Source organism: Arabidopsis lyrata, assembly GCF_000004255.2.
Source record: "Arabidopsis lyrata subsp. lyrata unplaced genomic scaffold ARALYscaffold_6, whole genome shotgun sequence".
Classification (NCBI taxonomy): domain Eukaryota; kingdom Viridiplantae; phylum Streptophyta; class Magnoliopsida; order Brassicales; family Brassicaceae; genus Arabidopsis; species Arabidopsis lyrata.
In genome coordinates this window covers 11,273,456-11,289,486 of record NW_003302550.1, presented here as the reverse complement: position 1 = coordinate 11,289,486, position 16,031 = coordinate 11,273,456, and the positions used below count along the sequence as shown (strand labels likewise).

The 16,031-nt window shown below is 32.2% G+C and overlaps 1 protein-coding gene and 1 long non-coding RNA gene across 3 annotated transcripts; one reads left to right on the top strand and one right to left on the bottom strand.

Moving 5' to 3' along the window:
- Positions 1-406: 406 nt before the first annotated feature.
- Positions 407-6,363, top strand: LOC110227901. Its single transcript, XR_002331566.1, has 2 exons — positions 407-3,611; positions 3,675-6,363. It is a non-coding gene; the product is annotated as an uncharacterized LOC110227901 (long non-coding RNA).
- A 4,723-nt stretch (positions 6,364-11,086) lies between these two features.
- Positions 11,087-12,681, bottom strand: LOC9308220 (putative protein TPRXL). Of its 2 annotated transcripts, none has more exons than XM_021022390.1 (2): positions 11,397-12,681; positions 11,087-11,293 (listed from the first exon to the last, which is right to left on the bottom strand). In XM_021022390.1, the coding sequence occupies exon 1, from the start codon at positions 12,578-12,580 to the stop codon at positions 11,921-11,923; it is 660 nt and encodes a 219-aa protein (XP_020878049.1). In that variant the 5' UTR covers positions 12,581-12,681; the 3' UTR covers positions 11,087-11,293; positions 11,397-11,920. The 2 variants fall into 2 exon arrangements, with proteins under 2 accessions (XP_020878049.1, XP_020878050.1); XM_021022391.1 differs by having other exon boundaries at positions 11,420-12,681.
- Between the last annotated feature and the right edge of the window lie 3,350 nt (positions 12,682-16,031).

Here is a 16,031-nt window from a genome sequence, read left to right as displayed (position 1 = left end):
TGCCTTTTTCCGGTTTGATCGTTATAAATGGTAGGCTCTGCCTTCTTTACGATCAAATAAAAAGCTATGTCTTTTCCGGATAGATCGTTATATATGGTAGGCTATGCCTCTTTTACGATAAAATAAATGGCTATGCTTTTTCCGGATCGATCGTCATATGGTAGGTTTTACCTTCCTAACGATCAAATGAAAATTTATATTTTTTCCGGATTGATCAATATATATGGTAGGCTCTGCCTCATTCTCTACGATCAAACGAAAGCTATGCCTATTGAATTCTTAATGGAAGGCGATGCCTCCTGAATTCTTGTACAAAAGGGCTTTGGTCTCTATATTATTAATTTTATATATTTATGTGTTTAAGTATTTTAATTTATTTTATTCGTAAAGAATAAATATGTGTTATATGAGATTTAAAGACTTTGAAATATGTCTTTAAAATCAAAAATATATTTCTCTTATGAGAATATATAAAGCACATGTCAATATATTTTTAGACAGTGCAAAATAATTGGAAGGTCTAGATGAGAAATCCTCTCGACTTCCAAATGCATCAGATTCATAATAATCGATGCTTCGTGTTCTCCAAAGTCTCAAAGAAACTCGTGTAGTTTCAAAGAAATTGATCTTTATAATTATTATATTGAGACTATAAATTAATGTGGTATCGAATGTCCGACCACAATGGAGACACACAAATGTATGATTATATCATGCAAAATAAAGATGGTAAAAATATTTATGCTAGTAAACAGAAGTTTGCTAATTGCTATTGCATAGTATAACCGGTTAAGCCATCCCGGTAGAAAAATGCAATTAAAAATAATGATCCAGATCCAAGATCCGTATCAGTGCCAGCAAAGGCCTGATTGAAAAAACAAAAGTGCAATATATTGAATTGCTCTTCCTTAATAAAAGAGATGTCTTTGGACCTCTTGCCACTACATCTAAAGATGTAAAACCTGTTATGTGCTAGTGGGTCTTCGTGCGTAAAAGTTGAAATCACACGATATAAAGTCCGACTTGTTACACAAGGTTTTTCTCAAAGACTTGGAGTTGATTATGAAGAAACATATTCTCCAGTCATAGATGCAATTACATTCAGGTACACAACGAGCCTAACAGTCTCTTATCATTTAGAATTGTACCTTATGGATGTAGTGACAACATGTTTATATGGATCGTTGGATTTAATATATACATAAAAATCCTAGAAGGATTTAAAGTTCCTGAGCCATTAGACTCAAAGTCTAATGAAATATGTACGGTCAAATTACAGCGATCACTTTACGTATTAAAATAATCCGGACGCATATGATATATTGCTTAAGCGATCATTTCTTAAACAAAGAGTATGTTTATAATGAAATATGTTCTTGCGTCTTTATTAAGAAATTTCCATCAAGATTTGTGATCATTGCTCTATATGTTGATGACCTAAATTGGAACTTAAAAAGAGTGATTAAATATCACTAAAATTTTATATAAACACGTTATATAAACAAAGAGAATGCTATTCAAGCACTGCATGCTTCCGTCCACATTTCAGAGGTAACATTTAATTTATGTTGAATTTATTTAAATTCATTTAAATTTAAATTTAATATTATATACGGAGTTGAAGGTTATATATCTCCTCCTCCTTAATTCTGTAGTAGGCTAAGCCTCCAGAAACATATGATTTTTGGCCAAATCACCATTTTTCTTTGATAAGCTCATTAATGGTCGATTCCCGTAATATTTCTCCAAATTAAACCCCGTGTATAACCGGTCTAAAAAAAAATAGATTCGGGCCAAGATAAATAGGTTTGAAAAGCCATCATCTTGGGAGGGGTTATTACAAGTCCCATATTTTTATAAGGATCTAAAAATAAATACATGATCCATATTGGATATGTTATTGATCCTAAAGTGGGATTCAGTTCGAGATGAATGAACTCGAAGAGTTATCATCTCGAGGGGGAGAATTAAAGGAATCCCACATCGACAATAAGTCGGTAAATTTTGGTGAGTTTGACACCCAGAGCGAAATAACTCTGGTGAAGTCATATCCTAAAATTTATCGCTTTTTGATAAAGTGGAACATCTAAAAATGATGTTCACTCTCAAAATGAGCTTTAAGCGAATCGTTCATAGCGCAAATCCAAGAGATTGCAAAACGATTCATGGTGATTTAGTCTCTATGTTTTTTACATGGAGCATGCAGTTTTGCATGTATTAATGATTATATACAAGGCCAACGATTTATAAGAAATATTTCTCCAATGTTATATATACATGATTGGAGATCAAATATTTCTCATTTTGAATTTTATGGGTGTGAGATATATATAAATGCTCCTCTGCACCGCATAAAAATTAACATCCTAAAAGGATGAAATATATAGACGCTAGAGATGAGTCTCTGCTCTATAATATTGAGCCATCTTATGAGAGATGTGCCTATTGCAAGATAATTGCAAATCAAATGCAACAAGCTGATGGATGAGATTTCATGAAATTATTGATCCTCGTATAAATACATATGAACTTAAAGTTCATAGGAAATCTCTTGTCCTAGCTAAAAATGCTCTACAAAATTATGTCTCTGGCGGATGACATATTATTGTCTATAACACGATAAAAACGTGATAGACAACTTTGGTTCCAAATATAAAGAAAATCTTCGAAAAAAAGAGAGCATATTATTACTAAAAAGAGGATTATACTCTTAAAAGAGGAGCGTATAGACTTCTAAAGAGAAGCATAGAGACTCCTCAAGCGGAGCAAAGAGACTCCTAAAGAGGAGTAAAAAGAGACCGATTGGCATGGTTAAAGACGAAATCAGGTACCTGAATAAGATCATTTGTAATGATCAAGAGATATCGATTAACCATGTCATTACGGCAAATATGGAACCAAAGACAACACAATGTCGACAAGAAAAATGATCTAGCGCACAAATAAAATTAATGAGGATCATAAATCTCCGCTCTGTGAGCGTAAAGAGATATATATTGGCCAATAAACAAAGAGACAGCCAAGTCTATATTAATTTCGTATTAGAAACGAGTAATTCCTGGACACATGGTCCAAGCATCAAAAGAGTATTATAATACTTAAGACAAAATGGTGTGTCGCGCCGGGTTTTGTCAAAATCACTCGATATTGAGTTGATAAATAAATGACTTGAATTGCGTCTCTTGGGATGTCTGTAGGACTAATCCCCGAAAAATATTTGATATCATAGTTATATTCCCGGGAACTTATAAGCATGATGTTTTTGAACATCATCAAAACTCTTTAAGAGTTATTTGGAATAAAAGATCTTGGAAAGACAAAAGTGTCTCAAGATATTCCAACTAAACATCCAAAGAAAGAGATGTTATATTAGCCACTTCTAAAAGAAGTCGACTCTATATAGTTTGATCATGAAGCACTATATATAAATGCTGACGAGTATTTATATATTTTGTGAATTGTAGCTAGCATATATAAATGCTGACGAGCATTTATATATCTAGTGAATATATTGTACCTAGCATTTGCTACTGATCTACTTGCAGGATTAATTCATTTTCTCCGACAAGACCTTTGAAATGAGTTCAAATGTGTCTTCCACTATCTGCAAGGTACAATTGACTTGGGTTTATTTTATTCTAGAAATCCCGAGTTTGATTTAGTTGGTTTTGCAGATGGAGGATCTATATCAGATCTATATAAATATATATCGCAAAACAACAACTACGTGACGTTTCCAACAACCAATTTTGGTCGCCGCTTGCTCAAGCCATGCCAAAATTATTGCGCTCCATGAAGCATGTCGAGAATTTGTATGGCTCAGATTGATGCCTCATCATATACAAGAAGCAAGCAATATAGGCACCAATGAAGAGCCAACAACAAGTCACTGCTACAAATATTTTCCAACTCAAAGGAACCTATGTCAATAGCGAGATGACAAGACATATTTCTTCAAGATTCTTCTCTTGCACCCAAGAGTCTGAGAAGAAGCAAGAAGTTGATGTCCAGTACATCCAGCCAAGTAATAGTGTAGCAGTTTTTGTTCAAAGACGCTGCCTGCTACGCCATTCAAAATTCATCTTTTGAAGAAGATGCTTTCAGGGGGAGACATATGATGATGAGCGTGGCTGCACTCTTTTTCCCTTATCATGGTTTTTATCCCACTGGGTTTTTCCATGACAAGGTTTTTAACGAGGCAGCAAATTAAATAACACGCAAAAGATAGACATCGAAGTGAAGGTCTATCTCTCTTCAAAATCTTTGTTATATATTGACGAGATCAAAAAGAGCGAAGAGAATGTTCGAGATGCATCATCTACGAAACCTATAAAGAAAACAAGACTCGTCTATTCTAGGGGGAGATTGCGTCACTGTACTCTTTTTTCCTTTATCATGGGTTTTCTCCTATACGATTTTCCCATAATAAGGTTTTTAACGAGGCAGTACGCAATAAATCGATAGTGATGGATACTCAAAGGGGAGTGTTATAAATAGATATTTATTATGATGATTATCCATTACATCTTCTCCTCACGTCACTTGGTCCCCAAGTTAAGTAGTTAAAGTTTATCTTCATTATAGTTTATCCATTCATAAATATTAGCTTAGGCTCCAAGTTTTGTTGTACTATATATACTTCTCATTTGAGAAGTTGAAGCAACACACGTAGAAAGAAGAAAACGAGATAATAAAGAAAGATCACGTCTCCTTCCTCCTCTCTACTACTTTAATATTTTCTTATTTCAGTATTTTTATTGAACACATCTTTATTTTTCCTTATATTCGATGGATTTTTACTACTCCATATCCAATGGGTCTTCACATTATTCAAAATATTTTTTGTTAAAACGATTAGTATTTCTTATTTGATATAATTCTATGATAACATATTTTGTAATAACTATCAAATTTACTTTTATTTTTTTACATTTAACTATTGAAGAATCCATGGGTGAGATAGGATAGGATTTAGGAATCTATTTACCATAAACGATAAGTTATTAAGAAATAATGGGCCTTATTCTCAACCAACTTGGGGCAAGTAGTCAAGATTAACCAAGACGGATCCCCTCGCACGCAAAAGCTCGTCATAGAAATATAATTATTTTCCATGTTTAGTAGCACATTATGTTCTTTATTTGTTAGTTGTTGATGCGTTGTCGAAATCTTTTTCTAAACGAATTTAATTTCAATTAATTTATATAGTTTTCACTTTTTATGAACGTGACTTCCATACTTTTTTCTCCCACAAAACTTGCTAATCCATATCTAAAACCTCACTATAAATTAGGACTTTCAATGAAAGAGCATATAGATATGGATGCAAGATCGGGATACGTGATCGAATATTAATTTGAAAAACTTAATTAATAGGTGAGGAAAATTTTAAAACCTTATCATATATGTATGTGGGTCATACATGTGAAAGGGTTCTAACTTCTAACGATAAAACCTTAAAGTAATGCCTCCGAAAAATGAAAATCGTAAATTTCAAAAGGATTTGACATTTGGTGATGCAAATGGCCAAAACCCAAAACAACACAAAAACAGAAAACCTTATCTCTTTTGTGGTCTCATCAGACATCACATGTGGTGTCATAAAATTGTTGTGGCTTGTGGGTCAAGAGTCCTTTCACATCCCAACACCTATTTCTTTGTCACAAAAAACCTAATAAATTTGTTTTTTGCTTTGCTTTTTGTTAGATAAATCATAAAGTGCATGAATGTGAATGTAAATAATCATAGCCTGACATCATAATCCAAAGACATTATCCGATCGTTTCTCTTTAGCTTTATCTTTATTTCCTAAAATATAGATACACATTCGGATAATAACATGTTGACAAAATTGATAGCAACATCAACATAGATAAGTAAGCTAAAAACCTTAGCATTTTGGATACTTTTTGTTTAAAGAAAAAACATTTTTAATAAATTAATGAGATAAATAGTAGTTGCTTAGTTCGTGATGAGCTGTTATCGAGTGGATGAGAAATTGATAGCCCCCATTATTGTTTTTATCTGAAATTTCTATTTTAATACGATTTGAAAGAGAATCAACTAAGTCTTTTTTTTCTTTTTTTTGGTTGATCAAGTATTTGGCAGTTTTCTTTGAAAAGAAAATAAGATCTCTCAAAGATAAAAAATAGGATCTGATGTTCTCAAAGACGTCTCAAGAATTCATGTTTGATGAAGTTGAAGAAGATTTGCCAATACGAATACTCGCGAGTCGCCACGGTTCACTAGTCGACGAACCACCACTACAAATAGAATGAGTAATTATTGTATGTTGTAATAACTTGAAACCGAAAAGTCTTCGATCGATGATCATGTATTAGAATATCTATTTTTTATTTTTTATTTTTGAGGGCCAGTTGGAATTTTTTTTTTTTTTTTTTCTATTAAACCTTAAACTTGGAGAAGACGATTTTAGCAAATTTACTAAAGATAGAAAAGCGAAATCCAAAAGGAAGACCCACAAGTGACAAATAATTTGGGAAGAAAATAAGTATATAATTATATTTTATATAGTTCATATAATATGAAATTATGAATTATATAGCCTAGAAGCTCATTTCTTACGGTTTGCTTAGCTTTGTTAGGAGGTCGGCTGGAACTTTACAAAATATCTTATCTTGCAAACAACTCTCATGTCGACTAATGATTACATCATACGAAAAACAAATATGATTAGAGTTAAAATTTCTTGATAATATTTTCTATTGCAATAGTATACCCATTAACTAAAATAATACTGATAGCTTTTTCTATATACATACTAAGTTGTGTATAACCAGTTAAAATTGGTTCCAAATACAAGAGTTATAAAATTTTCTAAGCTTCAAAATAAACTCGTAATAGCGTTTTTATACTTCACTAAAATTTAAAAAATGACTGTCTAAACATTTTCACATCCGCATAAACAATAAAAACTTTCTAAAAACTTTTAAAATCCATAAAAAAAAAAATTCGATTAAAAAATATCAGTTTTGGTATAAGCTATCGACCAATCTATGAATAATTATTAGTTAAACAATAGGCCAACTCTGAACCTAGAATTACCGCCTAAGACTATGTACAATGGTTGATTTATTCAACACCCTCTTTTTTAACTTTTAACACTCCATATCATTTTGTTTCTCTTCCACCTAATAATTCAACATTCATTTCAATTTTAATCTTTACAGTAGTTTTGTTTAATAAAATTCAACACTCTACCCTACTCTTTTATTTTATATTATTTTCTTTTTTTTTTATTTTTGTTTTATGATTATATACCAATAACAATTGAAATAAAATAGTTAAGGGTTAATAATTTTTTAATTTTTCTTTTAAATTCTTAAAAAAAATAATCAAAGTAATATTAAAGAAGAAGAACATATAGAATTTCATTATGAATAGTGGGACTCGGATTGGATAATATTGTCCGAAGTGCAAATAGTAAACTCGGACTCGGATTGGATAGGATTGTGCGTTTAAAAGAGTAATTAGAAGTATTTTGGATGTTAAATGGATTATTGTTGGGATCAATTTCACAAAAAAATGATTTTTTTTCTTTGCTCAAATCAAATGAAATAAGTCTCTATTTATAGAGTATAAAAAATGATGAATTTTGATATAAATAAAAATAAAAAGTAATTTATTTACTATAAGATAATTTATCTTAAATATTTTGGTAGAAAGAAAAAACCAAAAATCCTTACCAGCCAATAAAACAATAGCAAATACATTAATTTATATCTAATTCAAAAGTAATTTTCTTTACCAATTAAAAGGCGCCACGTGTACATGTTAATATTCTCTTTTACGGATTCAACATGTTGAAAGAATTCAACACCAATTAATCCACATCAGCCTTTTTCTTTTTTTCAACAAACCATTGTAACGATCAGTTTAATATAAAAATTAAACACACCATTGTAAGTAGTCTAACATATTTTAGCATATTGTTTATAACATGATTAAATAATATTTTAGAATCATATCAGTAATTTTTGTGATATTTGATTGACTCAAGTAATCAATAAACATGACCTACCAAAAAAAAAGTAATCAATAAACATGATATTAAAAAATTACATCATTAACTTATTTTGCACAAATTTTGTAGCACCAAACAAAGTAAAAGCGCTTGATCTTTTGCCCCATACTTTGAGATGCTCTTCCCCGCGCGGGTGTAAATGGTAACATTAGTCTTGAGGAATTGTTGAGGAATTTTGGTGGAAAAAAATTATGTTACATCATTTGAAGACTTGAGGAATTGTTGAGGAATTAGTAGAATTCTTGAGGAATTAGTAGAATTCTTGAGGAATTTTGTTTTGTTAGGTTTTTTTTTTGTTTTAATCAAAAATTAAATAATTCTTGAAACTATAAATATTTAACTTCAATAGTAAAAGTTGTTATTAAAAAAATTAAAAATTAGCGAAATACAATTCAAAAATGAAAATTAAGTTTAAGAGTTTATGGTTTCAAATGATAATTATGTTTGATTAAATTATCAAATATATTAACTTTAGATTTCACCATAAATCACCAAAAATATAATAATTATGTTTGATAAAACTTTAAATATATTAACTTACAACTTTTGATAATTTTTTTAATCTTAAGAAATGTTAGATATTTTCGAATTTAGGCTTTGACTGTTTCGTAGTTTTTGAAAGAGTTTTTAGTTTTTGTTTTGGAAAAACTCATTTCACACCAATCAAGTTTTTCAAATTTTGGTTTCTCTACAATTTAGAAACACCTTTTTGTTGTGATCTTCCATTCAAGATTTTAGATTTTTAGTTTTCCTATAATTTAGGGAATCTAGTTTTTACTCAATCTACGTTATTTTTCTCAAAAACCAAAACCACTTTTTTGGGGTTTCAAAAACAAAAATCTATTTACAAAATCTAAAACTAAAATCTAAAATTCAAAAACTAAAAACAAAATCCAGAAACCAAATTGAAAAACAACATCCATTCATGGCCTTAATTAATTTAAAAACATAAATCAGATTGGTGTTTAGGTAACTTGGTTATCTGTCTAATACAATAATTTTAAATTTCTTCAAAATTCAATCTTAGTTTTTACAATTTACAAGTTTTTCATAATATTTCGTTTTTAAATCATTTTGTTGGAATATTTTTCTAATTAAATACTTTAGAAGTTTATTTGATTAATTATTATTTAAAAAATTCAGCTAGATTCAGCAGTTTATTCAGCCATATTCTGCAAAATATCACAAATAAATTCAGCCAGATTCAGCAATTCAGCCGGATTCCTCGATTACCATTAAGACCCCAAGTTAATTGTATTTTTTATGAGTTGAGTGTGTCGAAGGTATTTTCATACATAAAACGTCTAGTGAACTTTAGAAACAATTGGCATGTATACCTCTAATGGTCCTAGACGAACTCCAAGAAAATCGTGATATTTTCTGTGTAAGTTTAAATTCTTCAGATTACGAGAAAAAAAAACTTCATATATTTTAATGATGAATAGAATACAAAACATCTAATAAACTATGAAATAAATTCATTAACTTCCAAAAACAATGACGAAAACAAATACTAAAAAAGTTAACATATATATAAAAAATAGTTAAGTACAGTATACTAAACGAGTAAAGAAAGTTTATAAGAAAAATAAAACCTCAATTTTTTTTTTATTATATGTTTCAAGGTTTATGAAATTAAATAGAGTGGAAGCTAAAATATAGAGACTTTCCAAATTGACAGTGCGTCCCAGAAAACAAGCATAAGAATAATATGTTTCAAGGTCAATGAGAAAGATGAAGATAGAGTAGAGTGAAGCTGTTGACTCCTTGATGTCAAGCTGCTAACTCATGGGTTGACGAAAGACATCTCTTTCCCACTCTTCATGTATGTCAGCTTTGTGATGGCAGCTGAGTCCTGAGCCCTTGGTGCAACAGTGAAGCGTGATTTCGATTTCGATGGCTGCCTCCTTTTCCATTTCTGTTGCCCCTTAAGATACTCAGATCTTGACTGCATATGCCAATTAACATCCATAGGAGAAAAATCTCCATCCGATGGAAATTCTTTATCGAATTCACTCTTAATTGAATTGGTGATGCTCAGTTTCTAATATTCGATGCTCTAACTTAGAAAAAGAATCCATCATCTACCGTGAAGAAAATGTTACTTAGAACCTAGTAGTTAGAGATTACGATATACTCCATATCAAATCAGTCAACTAAATCAAACCTAATTAATACTTCCTCCGTTCTTTTATAAGTGATGTTTTAGGAGAATACACATAGATTAATAAATCATTTAATTTTTGTTTATTTTTAAACTAAAACATCATTTATTATCTAATATACCAATAAAAAAATAACATACAGAATATAAAACGTCAAAACCAATAAAAAGTAATTAATTTTGCAATGAAAATTGAAAACATCATCTATTTAATAACAAAATTAAAAATTTAAAACATCACTTATAAAAAAACGAAAAGAATATTTATTAACTAATTAATCAATGGGATCTATAAAATCTACCTATGCGTAAAATAGTACTCCTTCCGTCCCACAAAGATTTTTAGAAATTTCACATTCTTTAAGAAATAATATATAATGATAATTTTAACCTTTTAACATATTTTAAAAAGTATATTATTTATTGTTGTTTAATAAAAATAAAACAGGTAAATTATTTTAAATTTGACATTAGAAACACAAAACTTCTATATTTATGTGACAAATTTATCTTCGTAAGATGGAGAGTATTATAATCCAACTTTTTAATCCCGAGATAAGGAGATAAGGTAGACGTTGCATCCCCAACATAATATTCTTTTTATCGATTTGTTCCTTTAATTTAATTTCATGTTGGGCTGTTTTCCATTCATCCGCCAGCTGTCCTTTTCTCAACTATACCCCTCAAGAATCTTTTACTTTCCAAACTTACCCTCAAAAATTTCATCATTTACCCTATCATATCAATCATCTCCTTGAGATGTTTAAGGTAAAAATAAGATTCCATTGAATCTTTCACTTTAACCTCGACCGTTTCAGGAATCTCACTCAATCTGTGATTCACAAATTAGTTCCACGAATCTTTTACTTCTTGAGATGTTTAGGAAAAATCTGATTCCTTTGAATCTTTCACATTCTTTAGCTCCAAAATTAATTTTTTCACGAATCAAAATCTTTCAAATATTTGATTCTTCTCTTTAGTCCAATTTCATTTTTTTTGCCATAGTCCACAAAAGTCCCCAAAATATTCCAAAGTTGAACGTAACGGTTAAACTAAGTAATCTTCTTCTCCTCATTGTACGAAACCTGAAAAAAAACAAACCAAACTAAAAAAAATAAAAATCAAACGTTCACAAAAAAATAAAACAAAATTAACCAAATAAATAAGAAACGGAAAATACATACATACCTGACACGACGAACAACACATACCTGGGGAATATTAACGGAACACACATAACACACGACGACGGTTAACGGCAAACGGAACGGGTCAACGGCGAATGGAGAACGTTGACTTGACGGAACAAACTAACGGTGAAGGCAACGAACGATGGAGAGAATTGCAAAATTGGATCCAAAAAAATTTACTACTAAGTCCTTTTCCAGATTTTAATTACCCAATTTGTCACTACTGTTTTCCAATTTTAGATTTCTAGATACTTTCGACTTGCGAAATATTTTTCTCTGCTTCAATAAGCAAATATGTGTATGTACAATGCATCATCATCATCATCATCTCATCTCCCACCCAACAAAACAAAAACGGTGTCGTCTTGGTCACCGTTTACATAACTCGGTCCGGTTTAACTCAGCTCCGAATTTCACTCGGTCCGGTATGACTCAGCTCCGAATTTCACTCCTTCCATGGCAGATCTGAGTATTTTTTTTTTCCTGTGGCCGATTTCAAAAACAAGAACAAACCTGAAAGATTCAAAGATCTTCTGCTTTCGACATAGACGCGAGTCTGCTACGACGAGGCTCATAAGCAGATCTTCTCTTGAGTTGATGTGACGATGGTCTAATCAACGTAGTCAAAGCTCTTCTCACCCATTCACCTTCAACACCACCGATTCTCACAAGCGAATTCGTCATCGCAGATCTACGCATATTCAAACTATTCGTCGGATACGTTCCTGTACCTTGACCGTGTGGATTCGCGACGTTCTTGTGTAGACTACATCGGAAAGAACCAGGATGCGTCGTCGGAGAACACATACATCTCCTTCTCGAATCTGGAATCTTATGATGATTACTAGGTTTATTGGAAGAAACAGCAATGGATCGATTCGGTGATATAGATCTGTTATCGATCGAGTAACGAAACGATTGCGTCATCGGAGCTGATGTGAATAGATTCACACGCGTCGGAGATGCAGATCTGTGTTGGTGGTTATGGTGGTGGTTGTTTTGATTGTGGCTGCTGAAAAACGCTGTAGACGGCGACGAGAAACTTGAGCTTGTGGAAGAAGCGAAACCTGACGACGACGGAGATGATGATGATGAGTATACGCCGCAGAATCGACCGGACGGTGATTTGGATCGGAGAGCAGATCCGTTTGATCTGGTGGTTCTAGAAGATGTAATCGCCATTGGAGAAGCTTCGAGAAGAAGATTGAAGAATTTTTTAGAAGGATTTTGCTGTTTCTCTCTTAAGTGTCCCCTAAGGGTGATTGGTTCGGCAAACCTAGCGAGTCTCAGAAGACGAATTTATAGCTAAACCTCTAAATGGCATTTTATGTAATTATTAAGAAAGTTTGTGACCTTTTTTGGGGATTTTAGGAGATTTCTGTGTGTTGGGTTAATTGACTTAACCATGGTTAAGCAGGATGGGTTTGGGGATCTCAACTTGCCGTATTGAAAAGAATTGGATTCTGATCTAACGGCTGAGATTGAGTTTCAGCGAAGTGCTCTTGTGGGCATTTGTGATGACTGCCACGTAATCAGATTCGAGAAACGGTCAGCTGAGAAGTTACGAAAGTACCCTGACATAAATGTGAATAATTACGGATTGCCATTTGTCTCTGTTTTCATTTTCATTGACCCTAGTCGCCCACTGGGATATCTTTTTCTTGAAGGAGATTGTTTTATCACTTTTTCTATATTTATCTACCAGCTATTTATTAATTGATGTAATGGGACCAATTAGATAATTATTTTTGTTATTTTATGATTGGAAAAAAAACCTGAAAAAATCGCCATTTATTTTTTTTTTGGCCGTTTAATACCTATAGTTTTAAATTTGGAATAAAAATACTTCGTTTATTTTCGTTTGCCTTTTAAATTCATTATTTTTTAAATCTTGGTAATTTCGAACCCGGGATTTAACTGCCGCTAATAGACGTAACGAAATTGTTTAACGGAGTTAACTTTTAACCGTACGTAGAATTCATTGTCTCTGATTGTGTTTCCACACTTATTGTGTCTCTGGTGGTAACCCACGTCTTACTTAATCCCTAGCTGAAGGGTTCGAAACCGCCTGCAACCCATTTAATATTTTTTTTGCTTTTTTCATTTCACTTCATCTTCTTCGTACAATTTTTTTTTTTTTTGCCTCCTCACCTTTTTCACAAAATCTCACACTCTCCTCAAAATTTCTCCCAAATTCACCAAAAAAAACTAAGTTTTTCTCTGCGTCAATGGCGATTTCATCTCTAGCCACTACTTCTTCTTCCTCAAAACTCCTCAATTCCTTTACTTCCCCATCAATCTCCACCATTAAACCAAAATCCCTAACTCTCTCTTCATCCTTCCTCCCATCAATCACATCTCTCTTCATCACCACCACCATAAATGATGAGAACTGAATTGAAAAAAATAAAATCGATTGCAGGGATCCGTGAGAAGACGAAGTGAGATAAAAAAGGAAAAAAAATGAAAAAAAAAAAATTAAAGGGTTGTACCACCAGACCAAGACAACAAATACGTAATCTGTTGTAAACCTATTGTATTTATATATTTAAAAACGTATGGTTAAAACCATTCCGTTACGTCTATTAACAGCTGTTAAGTCCCGGGTCCGAAATTACCAAGATTTTAAAAACAATGAATTTAAAAGGCAACCGAAAATAAACGAGGTATTTTTATTCTAAATTTAAAACTATAGGTATTAAACGGTCAAAAAAAAATAAATGGCGGTTTTTTCGGGTTTTTTCCCTTTTATGATTATGTATGGTTAGTGAACAATATTATACCAGAATAGGTTACTTAACATTTGTTAGATAAACCACTTCTTTTTATAACTTTTTTTTTTTTTAACTGAAAGATAAATAGATTAAGTTTTACAAAGCTGGCGATTAACAAGATAACCCCAAAATCTAAGCCGACGGATAACATGAAATCCTCGGAGTCTAAAGCCCAAGAGTATGGGAAGCCTAAAAACACAACTTCAAATGCATAACAAAGCGAAATACAAGGAAGGGCAAAAGAGAAACTGAAGCATGGAAGATCAAAAACTATAACCAGAATCTAGCACAAGAGGCTTTGCCTACCATCAATCCAAATAATAGAAAAGCTTGCAGTAGTGGCTAAACGAAGGGGAAGATCAATTCCACAACACCGGATAGCGACTCCTCCTATAACAAAAGAAGACTACCTCACAATTCAAATAATTGCAGCATCCCATCCAGCAAGAAGAGAACCAAACATCTCCTTGAAACGGCGAAATCGAGGCAAAAGAAAACCAAGATCGGACAACGCCAAGAAAGATACCCAAGCAATATAGAGATCTCGATCAGATCTATAGCATAGAGACAAGGACTGAGCCCAAACAAATCCGCAACCAACCAAAGACTGAAGACGGCAAGAGAACGGACCGGATCGAAAAACAAACTTACTCCACAAGACAACGAATAGGCAAAGGAAAACGATGCTAAACCACAAAAGACTGGATATAGAACAGAATCCCAAAACAATCTCCAACCACCCATCAATGACGGCACAAAGACATGAACACAAGTGAAATCGGAGAGAACGAAACTAACGAAAGCACAAAGAAGACAGTAGCCAAACCACAAACGCTAAGATACCAGATACCGTCGCACCCCATCAAAAGAAGGAGAGCCAGACCTCCAGCAAACATTAGCCACGGCAAGTACCATCTCTCATCACCTTCGTCGGACCCAAAACTGAAACGACCATGGAAGAGACCACAACATCCACAACACCGAGAAGAAACTCCAACCACGCAAAAGGCCAAAGGCTCCGACGAATCGAAACCCTTAACCAAGCCTTTTTAGATCTAAGATCCAGAAAAATCTTCACTTCGCCAACAACGACGACAGCTCCAACACGACAAAGAAAAAACAGAAGACTAACAAGAAGGACCGACGCCGACGCTATCTAAGCCGCCACGCGCCGGTCACACGCTTAAACGGGACTGTTAGCTTTCTCTATTTTTATCGCCGAGAGGAAGATATTTTCTTTCTCTTATCGTGTTAAAAAATTTACTTCTTTTTTTTATTTTTTCTTTTTTTTTTTTAACTCAACTTTATTTTTTACTGATATTGAGTTTTTTTACCAGAAAAATAAAGAGAGGATATTTACTTATCGTACAATTTTTTTTAGTTTGTTTTACGATCAAAGACTGACTAATAAATTTTTTATTACACATTAATAAATATTGAGGTTGGTTTTTGATTATTTTGAGATAGTTAACCATTAAATAATACGAATATAAAAGAAAAAGAATTTGTTTTCACTCCGTATTACGTTTTACGGATGCTTTCTCCTATAAATCATACCCCAGAAATTGTGTCGGATTCCAATTTGATAAATAACATTGTTAATAATATGTAAATGTCTATACTTCATAAAATAAAATTGACCATAAAAATAATATCATGAAATGCATCGTAAGATATCTAAATTTTAATTAGAATCAAACTAAAACAGAGAATATGTTTCATCAACGAACACAGAATTTAAGAATCATTTTAGAGTTAAAAGTTCTCACCAAACTTTGAGAAGCAAATCAAGTTTAACATAAAGAAACTAAACCAAAACGTAACAACTTGGAAGAGGAATGATATATAGTTTTGTATTT

What these genes read in the sequence shown, in the direction of transcription:
- LOC9308220 (XM_021022390.1), bottom strand. Translation starts at nt 12,580, where the DNA reads ATGGCGATTACATCTTCTAGAACCACCAGATCAAACGGATCTGCTCTC.